This window comes from Sander lucioperca, chromosome 7 (genome assembly GCF_008315115.2).
Source record: "Sander lucioperca isolate FBNREF2018 chromosome 7, SLUC_FBN_1.2, whole genome shotgun sequence".
NCBI classification, from domain to species: Eukaryota; Metazoa; Chordata; class Actinopteri; order Perciformes; family Percidae; genus Sander; species Sander lucioperca.
In genome coordinates, this window is record NC_050179.1 from 24,904,764 (window position 1) to 24,919,316 (window position 14,553).

Sequence of the window (14,553 nt, forward strand, 5' to 3'; positions counted from 1 at the left end):
GATCTGTAATACAGAGAAATACATTCTGAGGTGGATTCTCTCCCTAACTAGTTATATAACAAGTTTCCAGAGAAAGTGGCAGGACTCCCTGCCGATTGTAGCTGATCAAATCTGTCATTCTGCTGTTATGCATTTTAGTTTGTGCTACTTTAGCTCCGATTTTTCTGTCATTTTAATGACTATTTGACTCACAGCGAGCCATGCTATTTGGTCAAAAGCCAGGTAAGGTCAGACAAAAAGGTTATTTCTTGTCAGTGGATCATACTAATCATCAAACATGTTGATCAGTTACACATGTTATAATAAGTTAAACCTGATGGTAGTGCTAGAGGAAAAGTCAGGGGATCAAAGTTATTGCAATTTAATGAAGAACATGACATGGAAATCTATCCAATAGTTATCATTTCAGTCTGCACTCAAGTAGTAGACCAACTTTCCCGATCCTCTGACAGTCCTTCATCCTCAGAGCCGGGCCACTAGCATGGCTAAAAACAATCACTATATATATATATATATATAATATATATATATATAATATATATATATATATATATCTAAAAAAGTGTTAGTGGCAGCCCCTATAATCCTCATACTCAGTGAGCCATCTCATATTTAACATATCATATCTTTATCAGTTTGCAAAGATCCTAAAATTCTATAAACTAAATTTCAGGTAACATTGCCCTTTGTTAAAAGTTCATTCAAGTGATGTTGATGCTTTTGAACAACTATACCTTGGGTATTGGGAATTGTCACATATCCTAAATCTGTAAATGCAGTGTGCACTTTTCAGTGTTGTTTTTTCACAATGGGCTTTTAAACATTGGTGAGATGCATGATATCCCCATATTTCATCAGAATCAAAGATGCTGGATGTGATGAATGAGTGAACAAAAAGCTAGACCAAACGACCTGAAAGTGTCCTTTGACCTATAAAGAATTATCTGAAGAGTAGGGCTGGGTATCGTTCAAAATGTTTCGATACCGATACTGGTGCCGATACCGTCAATTTGATACCGGTTCCTGAGTGATACTTTTATTCGTACCAATTTTTTTTTTTATCAAAATCCATTTTAACAAAAAGAGATAACACCATTACACATTACTGTACTTTTTTTCATCTCCTTTACACCTATATGACGCACACTGTAGTCATGCCTCTCAAAATCTGACAACACATACACTAGGCACGGGCCGGTATGAGATTCTGACGGTATGATAACCTTCAGCAAAATTCTCATGGTTTCACGGTATTGCAATTACAGCTTTAAAATGTATTATTTTGAAATGCCTGGGTAAAAAGAAAACATTTTCCCCCCATTGAACACAATATATTTTATTTTTAGACACTGCACACTGGCAGGGAGAGGGATTTCTAAACTGCACTTTCTGTCCTCGATGACTCATAAAACAACAGCTCATACCACAGGAATGGTATGACGGAAAATTTTAGTGGCTTTAAAACTTTGACTTTTTCGAACCAGGGTATACCTTGAAACTGTTAACCGGCCCATGCCTAACACACACGTGAGCCCGTCTCTGTGCGTAACATAGAGTTTTTCCTGCATTTCTCTATGACGTGTAACATTAGACAGCCAATCAACAGCATTATTAGATCTAGGTACAACCATGCTGCATGCTCATTGGCTCACCTGATGAGATTTACTCCTTAGGTATTGAAATGTGGGATTGAATGACAAGGAATTTTTCGATACTCGATACTTTGGAGGCAATTCGTTCGGTGCCTAAAAGTATCAAAGTTTGGTACCCAGCCCTACTGAAGAGGCAAACATTTAAAATGGAATAGATTCCCCTCTAAAAGAAAAAAAAAAATACCATCAAAATACTGTACATCAGTGCATGTGTCCAGGTCAGATGCTGTAGTGTGAGTCGGAGGCTGGTACGGCGTGGGAAGTGCAGAATGAAGTTGATACCATGCATACCATCTTCACGTACAAAACCAAGCATTCTGTTACAGGTGTGAGATTACGAGCAAATCAAAATATGTGGATATTTTTATTTGAAGACTTATCAGGCTTTAACTCATCAGTGGGGTTGACTGCCAATCCCCCCCCCATCTGTTTGATAGATTCCTTATTTCCCTATTTGGCTTCCTGACTGACTTTTCTCACTTGTTTTCAGATTTTCACAGCAGGGAGCAACAGAAATCCAAGAGCCATAAAAACCAGCATCTGTCTCTGCTGGCATTTTCCAAAGATGCTCAACAATGCCATAAAGACCTGAAGCCCAACAACCCATGTGTATCCCACCGAACACACTGAAGAGTTTCAGACACCAGTGTTGTGTGTGTGTGTGTGCTGAGTTTAAGCACTGTGGATCTGAGGACTTAAGCTCAAGAGTATGGTCCAACTGTCCACCTCAGTCTACTTGCTGGGAGGCCTTTTGGGTAAGGGACATCTGCACATCTGTGTGTGTGTGTGTGTGTGTGTGTGTATGTGTGTGTGCGCGCACGCACGTGCGTGTGTGTGCGCAGTGGCCGGAATTTGTCTGTGCTCTGTTGCAGTCTGGTCAGTGGCTACAACAGATTATTGCTTTAATCTGTTTTGGCAGCAGTTGATATAATTGTAAACACTGTCAAACACTGTTAGTTTAACAGCACAACTTTATTGCAAGGCACATACACTACCGGTCAAAAGTTTGGGGTCACTTAGAAATGTCCATTCCACTCCATTCCAGACAGAATACCAGCTGAGATCAGTTGCATTGTTTTTTTAATCAGGGCAGCAGTTTTCAGATTACATTATGTGTTTACATGTCGGGTTGGGCGATGTGGCCAAAATATCATATCACGATTTTTTTACTTTTTGAATTCCCCTTAAACTACTCTTAACATCGGCAATTAGATCCACCGCACAGCACAAAATATGTCACTTTTAAAGCTGGTTCATCTCTTACTCCTGTTATTTCCTTCTTCCAAAACAGTGGTGAAGAACACCAGGAGAAAATGCCAGGAGTTGAGTTGTCATTATAACTAAATTGTAAAAATTATGACTGGTGTGTTAACTGCATGCCAAATTCATCACAGCACACAGAAATTCTTTCCTTATTTATTCATTACCATATGACCAGCATTTAAAAAGGCTATTTTTCAAATGAAGTGCGGCGCAGTGCTCAAACTATGCTACCGACAATGTTATCTTCACTTCACCTGTCTCTCCTCCGCTCCATGTGGAAAAGCTAAGCCCTGCACTCGGTGAAACACAAGCTTTGACACGACCGATAACTAATAACAGACTGCTTAATGGCAGCTACACACTGGGCTGATAATCAGGCGAGGTCGGTGACTGGAGTCTATTCGGTGTGTTCCGTGCCGTCGTCCGTCCGAGGGGCTGTCGACCTTCATTTTGGCCGACCTGACATGCTCAGTCGGAGACAGGGCAGTCGGGACTCACCTGGAAACGGGGAGCGGAATGAGCGTGACTAAGCCTCTCAAAATCTGACGAAAATCTTTTAAACTGACCTTTGTCGATCTGAAATGAAGACAGATTCAGCAACTACATGGCCTATTTCTCGCTTAAAATGTTTTCAGAAACACGTTTCAGTGAACTATTTTAGTACAATATGAGATAGTATTCTGAACAAGCCGCCACGACAGTCTGTCTCTGAATTTCCAGGGGGAAAACAAAACCTATGTGACACGTTCGTCCAATCAGCTGCCGGATTTCATTTTTTGGGCGACAATACAGATTAGCGCCGCCTGCTGTTATGGAGACGTATTATGTCTCGTCGCTTTGGTGTGTTCCGAGGTACTTTTTTGACCAACTCGGGGAGACTGATCAGTCCAACTGCTTTTTCTGCCAACGGTCGGCCGTCTGGTTGGTGTGTAACTGCCTTAACAGTGACAATGTCTGGGGTTGTTGGATCTATAATCCTCGCTCATCCCCGACTCTGACTTCTTAAAGTAGAGATAGGGAGTTTTTTTGCTTTGGGGAAGATTTTTTATATAGCAGCACTCTAATCATTTAGGAGCAGCGCTGCACCACTATATGCAGGGGTTACAGTGGAGCCATAGAACTGCAACTGATAGAATGTGCACTGTAACATGACAATAACGATCATCACTGTAAATGCAGATCCTGGAGACATTTTCACGATCTAATATTATCATATCGCACTCCCCTCTTAGATAGGCTAATGTATTATTGAAAAATTGTTGAGGACTTTTGTGAATCATTAGTGCGGTCTGTAAATTAGGAACAGCAATATTTCACACTGCAATGTTCAGTTTATTATTTATATATTGTATGTATTTATAGATATTAAACATGTAAGACTTCTGGATGTTTCTAGATAAGACAACAATTTCCATTCTAAGATAAATTGCTATCGTAAAGACAAAAGGCAAAAGTGGGCTGGCTGAGATTCTGGAACAAATTAAGTTCTCTATAGTGGGCTTCCCTCACGACAAGTTACTAGACTAAGTTATTTCCCATAGGTAATTCAAAGGGTTTCACCCACAGGGGTCTATCATTGAAGTGTACATATTCTGTCTCTACACATGACATGTGTCATCACTAATTGTCTATTGATACAGGTGTGTTCACTTCCGGTTTAAATCATTGTGAAACCCTGCCATGGGTACAACAACTTTGACATGCTTGATTTAGATTTTGTCAGCATCTTACACATTTTTTGTGTAACATCCAGCTGTGCATGGTGGAGTTGAGTCCAAGGTCTTCAAGCTTTGTGACAAGCCCCCCCCCCCCCATCCGATGTTCATGTGGGCCAGGGCAGTGTGGAGCGGTATGCAAACTGCAGCGGGTCCCTCAAAACACTTCATCACCACAGGGGTCAGAGCTACTGGCCAGTAGTCATTTAGACAGCTGGGATGAGGTTTCTGAGACTGTTGATAGCAAGGGGATTAACAGACTGGGGGAGGGAGAGGTGGTCGGAGCAGGCTCTAAGAACACAAGTCCTGCTGCCTTCCTAGTGTTGACCTTTCTAAACCTATTCCTCACATCTTGATACTTGTATGACCCTGTACCTGCAGATGATTAGATAATCAGAATGAAGATCTATTTATCTCCCGTGCAGTCAGACTGGAGTTGCTCCCTTGTCTTCTTCACCAGTCACATGAAAGTTGTACAAAGCTGCGTTAGCATCTGGAGAGCTACCAGTTTTTTTCTACAATAAAATAATTTTAAAAGTAAGGGTTTCCAAACAGGTATTGTACGTAAAATCAGGGACCGGTCGTGAAAAAAACAAACTTTGACAAATTATTTTCCGGGAGACAAGACTAAAAAAATAAGGACGTAGATAGAAATGCGTGGATGTAGATGTGAATGAACAACGGGACAGTCTTCAAGTGAAGAAAAACAGCACTCTGGGAAGATGTATTAACTATGTCTAAATTTATGAACAAACCAGTGTTTCATACCAAATACATGTCAAACTACACTGGCATTGAGTATATACTGTACTTTGGCTCATAAACGCCATAATACATTTTCTGTTCAATATTCTAAATGTGACATACTTCCAAATTCCACAGTACCTTACCATCAAAGCATTACAGCCAGGGAAAACATGCAGACACAGTATACTTCGATCACTTTACTGATGATTGATTTCAAATGCCAAGGCAACAATCAGTTTACTACAAACGCAGTTGGACATCTGTTATGTATTTGCTACAGATGTCCCTGCAGTTATGCCAGAACACAGTACTGTACAAAGAGAATTTTAGCATATTTCCCAATCACAGTACAACTTTTTAAACCTACACATGCATGACCATGTTCAGCTATACGTCTTTAAACTTGTGTGGGAAAATTGAAACAATCTAAACAATACCAGAGAAAGTTATTCTGATAATAAGCTCTGGGTAAAGCATGGCCTTCTGTAGAGACAATGAAGACAGATGGGTTGCAGCAGATAACTGACAGCTCACATGTCATCTACTGTGTGAATTGTCAATGTACTGTAGCCTGGCAGTCTTGTTACTCAGGCATGCTTTGTGATGGTAATGTGCAGTGCAAAAGAGAACGAATCAAGAATTTGTTTTCCCCCTAAGCAAAACATGGACCACTCATGGACACATTGTGCTTTTAATTAAGGCTAGGGCTGGGAAAAATATCTATATTATATCAATATTGTGATATGAGACTAGATATCGTCCTAAAATTTGGATATCGTAATATCATAATATGGTGTTTCCTTTTCTGATTTTAAAAGGCTGCATTACAGTAAAGTGACTCACATCCAATAAACTCACATAATGTAGAGAGAAAGAAAGAAAAATTCTTACACCTATTTTCCTTAAAACAGAAATACAACCGTACACCTTCTGAAAAGACTAGCCTAATTGCCTTGTTAACTTATCGCAAAAAACACTACTCGACAGAAACAAAATCAAACATAACAACTGCCACCACAACCGTCTTTGTTAGTCTGTTCCAACAATCACCAACTCTGTATATAGTATATTAATTTTGGTATTTTCATTCTTTCATTTTGCTGACGTGTAGTTGCCTCACAGCAAAAAGGTCCTGGGTTCAAACCAGACCGGATCTGACTGGGGCTTTTTGGGATTGCATTTTCTCCTTGTGTATTTACAAATGTTTCCTTCCACAGTCCAAAGTAATGCATATTAGTTGAACTGGAAACTCTAATCTGCCCATTATGTTACAGTAACATAAGTGTGAATGTGTTTTTTCGGTCTTTGTGTGTTATATACTGGTGACCTGACCAGTGTGTTTTTCCTGCCTCTGCTGTGATAGGATCCAAATGTGCCGCAGCCCTGAACAAGATGAGTGATAGTAAAAATGAAAAGGGTGAAAAAGTTGAGTCTTTGGTTTCATCTCAGTGTTTGCCAGAAGCAAGAGGAGACTTGTGGAAACATGAGGAGATTATACTTAACTGCAAGCACTGACATATTGTTGGTGTGTAGATAGATGGTCAAGCATCATACATTAAACATTAGCAGCTATTAAAATGTTTTTTAAACCAACTGTAATTCACTCTTTGTTGGAGCTTTACATTGAACATCTTTGATAATCTGAAATGCAGATATAATATATAAAATCAGGCCATGTGGTAAACCTTGAGCACAAGTGTTAATCAGAATTTAAGAGGGAGCAAAGTAAAAGTATTGTATTTTAGTGCAGAACAATGATAATGAGGTTTAAAGTTTCAAATGTTCCATATTGGGCAAATATAATGGAAATAGTGTGTTGAAATGTGCTCACATAATGCATATTGAACATCTGTTGATATAACAATACCAGCAAAAGTGTTTTGGCATTTAAATTTTTCGGACTGACACATAAAGTCTACACTGTGCCAATGTGACATCACTGAATATATTTACATGCATGTTACTCTAAATACTCTCATGTCATGGTAAAAAAAGAAGCATTGACGAGTGCTGGGGTTACTGTATGTGTGTAGAGAAAGAGCAAAGAGTTTTAGGAGTGTGCATTTATGGTTCAGCAGATCCTATGGAATATATTGGTGTGATTTAGTGATAAAATACATGTGACTGCGACAGTGTAGCTCGGTATCTATGTTCTGCATCACGAATAAGATGTTTACACTGCAGAACCACATATATGGGAAAATATGTTTTGTGAAGGACTGTTTTGCAATTGTGGAGACCCATACATTTCTACCCCACTATGATTGGTTTCTGTGGGTTTCCTCTGCAGATATAGAATCACAAGCAGCTTGGTAAACGTCAAGTGCACTCACTGTCTGACCTGACTTATTATAGAGTCAAGTTTCCTGCCAGATGTGTATTTCAATCAGGAGAGCAGACAAAGGAACCTTTTTAAAGTTGGATAGCAACGATATGGTTGGCTCAAAAAGATTGCGTCAAAATCTGATTGGTTTAAAGGTGCTCTAAGCGCCCCTCCCTCCTCCTCATCCCGTCCCCTCTCCTTCCCTTCCGTGCTTCCGTGCACTAACCCCCCCAACCCCCACTTGGCACAGCTTGTTTTTGTTGGCGTTTGTGGAGCCTGGGCTGTCTACAGAGACCGCATTTTTTTTACAGTGTGTTCAAGGGACAGGTAGCTTAGAGCACCTTTAACTGAAAGAGTTAACGCTTATAGTGAGCTGATTGAGTAGAAGCGAGAGAGCGAGACACAGAGAGAAAGTGTGGATGAGTGAGAGTCTTCCTGACTGAACATCCACTAAGCTTCATGTGTATGACGGGTTTGTTAAGTTGGAGGTGGATTTGTTTAGTGTAAATGTTTTTTTAGTGGGAATGTGGAGAATGCAGAAACATGAATTACCCACAGACCCACAAATAGAGGTTTTTGACAAACACAGATTCCATAAATGGTTGTGGTTGATTGAAAACCCTAACAGGAGATAGTCTTCTATGTGCAAATCAGAGGAACTTAGTTTCAACTCCTGTGACACACAGGACACCACTCGAGGAACTCAGATGCACTACCTCAGGGGGGTCAATCGCTTACCCACCCCGTGTGCCCCATGCGGTCATTAACCATGGGCCAAAGACAAAAGAGAATTATGACTCTTTTAGCATGTAGGGTGGATGATTTGACAGTTTTCTACAGATGACACATCAGCCCCCCCCAAAGTTGAAATGAAACTTACGCAATTGCTGTCTACTACACTAAGAAAAACCTGTTTAGCACACAACACACAATGAAAAGCTCACTCAATTAACAACACTAACAAAAAAATGTAAATAATCTTAGGTTGTACAGTACAAATGAGACAGACACACACACACACACACACACACACACACACACACACACACACACACACACACACACACGTTTGCATGTGTACAAATGTGCTGAATGCAGACTCTCCCTGCATCTTTTACCTGAATAGGTCACAAGTTATTTGGCAGTCAGCATGATCAACTCTACAAGCGCACATATGAAAACAGTTCAGTTTAATGCTAACTAATCGAATCTGATTCTAATCAAACAGGTTTTTTTCAAACGCTTTACACATAGACTTCCAGATAGTGTAGTAGCACTTTCACTCTCCCACCTGTAGATGTTTAACCAAAGGCTAGTCTTAAGGCATATATCTCAAGACAGAAGATAAAACTAGTTGTGATGAGAAGTATTACAACTATTTGCAACTATATTGTGTACACTTTCACCCGTGCTGAGCAGAATCCCGAATGCTTCTTCTTTCCAACTCGCCAAACCAGTTTATACAGGAGCCCAGCCAGTGCACCTGCAACAGATAATCAAATTAACATAAGACACATTCTCACATGGCGTGTTCATGCCACCTCGGAATGACAAGGACCGCCCCCGTGATTACGTTGTTTTTCTGACTACCAGCGTTCACATGGTTAGGATGGTCGGGATGCGTGTTCTTCTTCTTCTGTTATATTGGCGTTTGGCATAACAACTTGTTGCATGACTGCCACCAACTGTTGGGCGTAGCCTAGGAGCATCCTTATATATGTCAGTGGGAGCATCAAGTGTGTGAAAACCTGGTGAAAACATGGAGGCCACAATAATTTGCTGCTGTTTTCTTATGCGAGCATACAGCATAAAGCAGCACATGGACAGGTGTTTGTTTGTGTTATCTGCAGGACAACGAACGGGAAAGGACACAGATAAGGTTTTGTTGTTTTTTTTCATACATAGGCCTATTTATGAATAATTTGAAACATGTTATGTCTGTGTATGTTTCTCAGCAGAGGCGTTTGTCCACAATAAACAGTTTATTGTCATTGAAATATGTTCAGTGAACCAAATTCGCCTACATCAAACGTCAGTTGTCAACAACGCGTCACCAACTGGGAAACTCGGTTAGCAAAATCTGGCCCGAGTTTCCCACCTCTGATTCCCACAGGAAGGGACGTGAATGATGACGTTGGACTCGGAAAAACGTTTTTCCGATGTCCATGAACGCACGGACAGTCTGCAGCCAGTCATTACACAGCAAATCAAGAGTGCTGTATAAGACCTCCCATTGAAAAACACATGCAAGATCAATTCAAGGAATTAATAAAATTAGATAACATATGCAAGATTAAATTAAGAAATGTCTACATGGAATAAAACATGCTAGATTGAATAAAAAATATTAAAACATGACTACAGAACTATTTTGAAACAGCATTCAACCAGTGATTTCTTTGTGACTGTTACACATGTGTAGTACATTCAAAAGAACATGTGGTTCTTTTTATAGAAACTGGAATACTTTAGTGAGGGCTAGTGGATTTCATATCCAGTTCAGACAGTAAAGGTGGTTTCTGTTTATTATTCTATTCAATTTTCTATGTGAAAATCTGTCACATCTGTAGAAGCTTCTGCTTTGGTTTAAAAAGTTGTTGCTGCTGTTGTTTTGTTAAACATGAATATGCAGCAACGTTTTGGTTGAATGGAAAAGTAGATCCCAGATAAATCTGACCTATGAGTCTTGCAGATTGTATGTAATCTTGGTGCAATAGGTTTAATAGAGTGGTAGCTAGTACAGCTACAAGCTACTACTTAATGAGTTAATGAACGTCCGTTACATTCAAGCCATTGCCAAATGAGTTGCTACAAAGCTGTTTTAAGACTATCAGCTCCACACAACTCTTTATGTTCAAAAGATTGTGTCGTCCGGTGACTTTCCCGCACAGAAACCCAAGTGAAGATAATGACCTCTTCTGAAGAGTCCATCATGTTTTTTTTAATCCTCCATGTCCTTCTTGGCTATTTGCAACTGCGTGGAGGAGGGGTGGGGGCGTGCGCGATCACGGAAGGCTTGTATCATGTGGACGCGCCGACAGTGTTGTTATCATTACTTAGAATTCCCCAAGGGGGCGACATAAACTATGCACTATAGCTTTAAGGTTTCTACGTAATTCATCTTGGCCATAATTCATCTCTTCAACATGGCCTTTCTCTGTTTTTTTGATTCTCCATTCATGGTGGAGGAATGCGACAAAAATAAAGTTGTCTTTATGAATTCAAGGCAAAACTCTGTTAGTAATTGATATACAAATGGTCATTTTGAGGGTAAAGCATTCCTTTAATTGAGGAGATTGAAGCATTGGTGATGGAGGCCATCAAAGACAAAGAGGTATATGACAGGCAGCTCATCCTTGCTTATTGTATGCATCCACCTGTTCTTAAAACAAAACTTTATAGTGCCAATTGAAAATTGTGTAAGACATGTCAAGGCTGTATTTCAAGGATTTAAATGGAAATATAATGGCATAAGGTATGGTTGGCTAGTTATGTTATGTTTGTCTTTCTGTGATGTTTCTGTATTAGGACTAGTTACTGACTAGTTTTGACCTCTCACACTGCGCAGAATGTTCATATCTGTTGGTGGCTAGCTGGCTATTAGCTGTAGTGTTTACAGTGTGTTCAAGTGCAACTTTTAACAAAAGAGGTGAAGCCACGTTAAAGGCCAGTTCCACCACATTTACACATCAATGTCTGTTTACAGGTCTTGCTGAGTATGCATGTATAAAAACGTTATATAAATCCATTTGTGGCTTCAGAGGATACAGATGTTGCCTTGAGTGACGTCACTTCAGTCTGTGTCAGTTGGGGCTGAAGAAGAAGAAGAAAGGATCTGGAAGTGCGAAGTTAGAAAGAAGGAAGCTTACCAGATTTCTCTAGCCGGCTCCTCATCTCTGTTTGTGGTTCCCGGCTCGAGGCTACATTAGCTGCTACTATCATAACACCTGAATCTCCAACTGTTGGTGGGTGAGTTGCATTGTGGCTAATGTAGGAGCCAGGCTTTGATCTCTGATTCTGCTGCATCGATTTCCATACTATAAAAAACTGTCCATCATGAGACAGACAAGGTTATAGGTATAGGAGTGTAATGCTAAATTGGTGGAATGCTCTTTTAATTGTCAGTGCTAGTTCTCTGAGGTTGGCTTTGTGTTTCAGGGCCCTAATTAATCAGTACTATTACGCTATTAATGATGTTTTGCAGCTTAAATAATTTAACTACTACTGAATGCGGGAACATTGTAGACCAACAAATCACCATTAGCAGGAACTAGCAGACTTCCTAGTTGATGGTATCATTGAAGGGACCATAGCCAAATTGATCCGCTATTGATCCCACCATTCCTCCCACTCTGTGTATTGTTTATGTACTCTATTGTCTAGCACTCAGTCGATTTTAAGGCTTAAGTTTAGCAAATTCTCAAATATATTTGCAACTGATTAATTGCCACAAACCAATTGACACACTATAAACCTAGGGCTTTCAGGGTTAGGGGGTCTTGAGCCTGGGGTAGTTGCATACCAACTTTGCCCAATTGGTAATCTAACCTTGGATGGGACACAGAGAGCATCCTCAGTACTCTAGTCTTGACAACCAACCAAATTTCCGTAGGTTTTCCATTATTGTTGAGAAATAATACTACTACTATTGTAACTGCCTCCTAATGTCAGAATGACAGAAATGTGATAAATGTATAATGTCATAACCAATGCAAGATTTTTAGCATGAGTACATCACGCTATAGACCACTGTATGTTGTGTGGCTTACCTAAATCACCCCTGATCTGGGACTCCTTGTCGTGAATTTTTAACTGTAGTTCAAGTTTAGAGCTCTCTGACACCATTCCTTAAAGTGATAGATACGGCCTCTGGGGGTTGGAGGTGCATTGAGTGACTATCTTTCAAGAGTCTGACCCAGTCACTAGTTGTGATTTACACAAAGATTAGTCTTTAAAAATACCCCTGACCATCTGGAGGCCATCTGGTCTTGATTCATTTTTTTGTAGATACATTAATTTCTGTCAGTTTACATTTTTACCAGTATGGTGTAAAGGAATAATAGAACGTCCTCACATGCTTTTATTTGTTAGAAAATGCACTACAGTAATTGCTAAGGGGGGGAATAGAAAGTATCTTTGGCGATCAGACCCTGGCGTCAGCTAGTAGAAACCCCTTTGAACCTATACAGGGATTCCCCTACCTCAAGTTTGATCCACACCTGAAGAGCTGGAGGCTGGATGGAGACCTGGTTTGGGTCTCTAAAGGCCCTAGACTGGACCTGGGCCTAGATTCAGATATATTCAGCCAGGGATGTTGGTTGGTTGCTCCTCTACTTTGGTCCAGACTGAAATATCCTCAAGAGATATTAGATAGATTTGCACTGGTTGAGATTATACTAGTTGAGATTAGAAATGAATGTTTAAAAACAATTATCAGTGCTCAGTGAACATGTTAAGGACGTGAATACATAAAACACATATTTGTACCTACAGTATGATTCTTGGGTTTTCAAAAAAAAAGATTGGCCTGTCTTTGATTAATGTCTTAACTGTTTCTGTTTTTTTTTCCTATTTATGTATTCAAATGCCATCTACTCCTGATGTTAGTATATTTTGCCAATTGAGTGTAAGTAAAATAAAGGCTCAACGAAAAAAAGAAATTGGTATAAATATTCTGACAAAGATCCATACTAATGACAGTTATCTGATTGTTGGATTGACAGAAGTCAATGTATGTTTGCCAGCATGCATGAATATGTGAAATGTAAATGTGTTTCAACTGTACTTTGACTGTATTCTTTATACACACTTGATCGGGACATCCCTGGTGGACAGTGTGAAAAGTAAGAATAAAATGGCAATGCAGGGGCGCCCTGATAGCTCACCTGGTTGAGCGTGCACCCCATGTACCAAGGATCAGTCCTTACCGCAGCGGCCTGGTTTCAATTCCGACCCAAGGCCCTTTGCCACATATCATCCCCTCTCTCTCCCACTTTCCTGTTTTAAGCTGTCCTATTCAATAAAGACAAAAAATAATCTTTAAAAATGGCAACGCAAATAATCGCATGCTTTGTGGTTTCTGTAGGCCTGTTTCTGCTATCACCTGTTCGGGTGGCCCCGACACCAGCCAGCATGTGCACACCCTTGAAGACGCTCAACGACAGCCTCAGCCACAGGCGACGGTACATGGTGAGAGAATGATGGCATGTTTGCAAGCAGGTCTCAGTCAACGTGGAAGCAAGCAAGCAGATTTCCCCCTCAAATAAACACATTAGAAATATCATCACCCGTGTACGAAGTTCGGTGTGTTCTAGGGGTCATTTTTAGAAGCTCTGTCCACCTCTGACTTCCTGCTATTCCCAGAATGACTTTTGACCGGCCCCAGCCAACTAGACAATACTCGGAGACAGCAACAGTGATAACAGCAAGATATTTTCCACCAAAGGGTACTCAGTTATTCAGTCAAATTCCATAAAGTTTGGGAACAAAATTTAAAAATAATGGTTGCTGACATATCCTGACTTTTGGTTACTAATTTGGCACAGGCTCCATAAACACTTGCTCCTACAATTCCCATAATGCAACTCGTGTCTTTCCCTCTCTGCCACGTCTTTAGAACTCTACGCCCCCAGTCTCTGTTAAAAATGTTTAGTACCCAAGCCCAAGTTGAGATGACCCTAATGACATCACTATATCACTTTACAAAGCTCCACCAGAGTGGCAGAAGACATTATAGAACCGTTTCCACAGGCTGAGTAGTACTCCCAGTTAAAAAAAAAAAAAACTGACCTTGTTGTGTAAAATTGGTGGAGTGACCCTTTACATTTTCATTCTAAGTTAATAATTGTCCAAA

General features: G+C 40.2%; 1 protein-coding gene across 1 annotated transcript in view; it reads left to right on the forward strand.

The window, feature by feature from the left end:
- Window positions 1–14,553, forward strand: part of il34 (interleukin 34) — a 36,015-nt gene that overhangs the window by 5,603 nt on the left and 15,859 nt on the right. Inside the window, exons 2-3 of the mRNA XM_031294822.2 lie at window positions 2,143–2,407; window positions 13,786–13,889. Coding sequence (XP_031150682.1) covers window positions 2,362–2,407; window positions 13,786–13,889 — 150 coding nt within the window. The 5' untranslated portion in view covers window positions 2,143–2,361. The remainder of the gene's footprint in view (window positions 1–2,142; window positions 2,408–13,785; window positions 13,890–14,553) is intronic.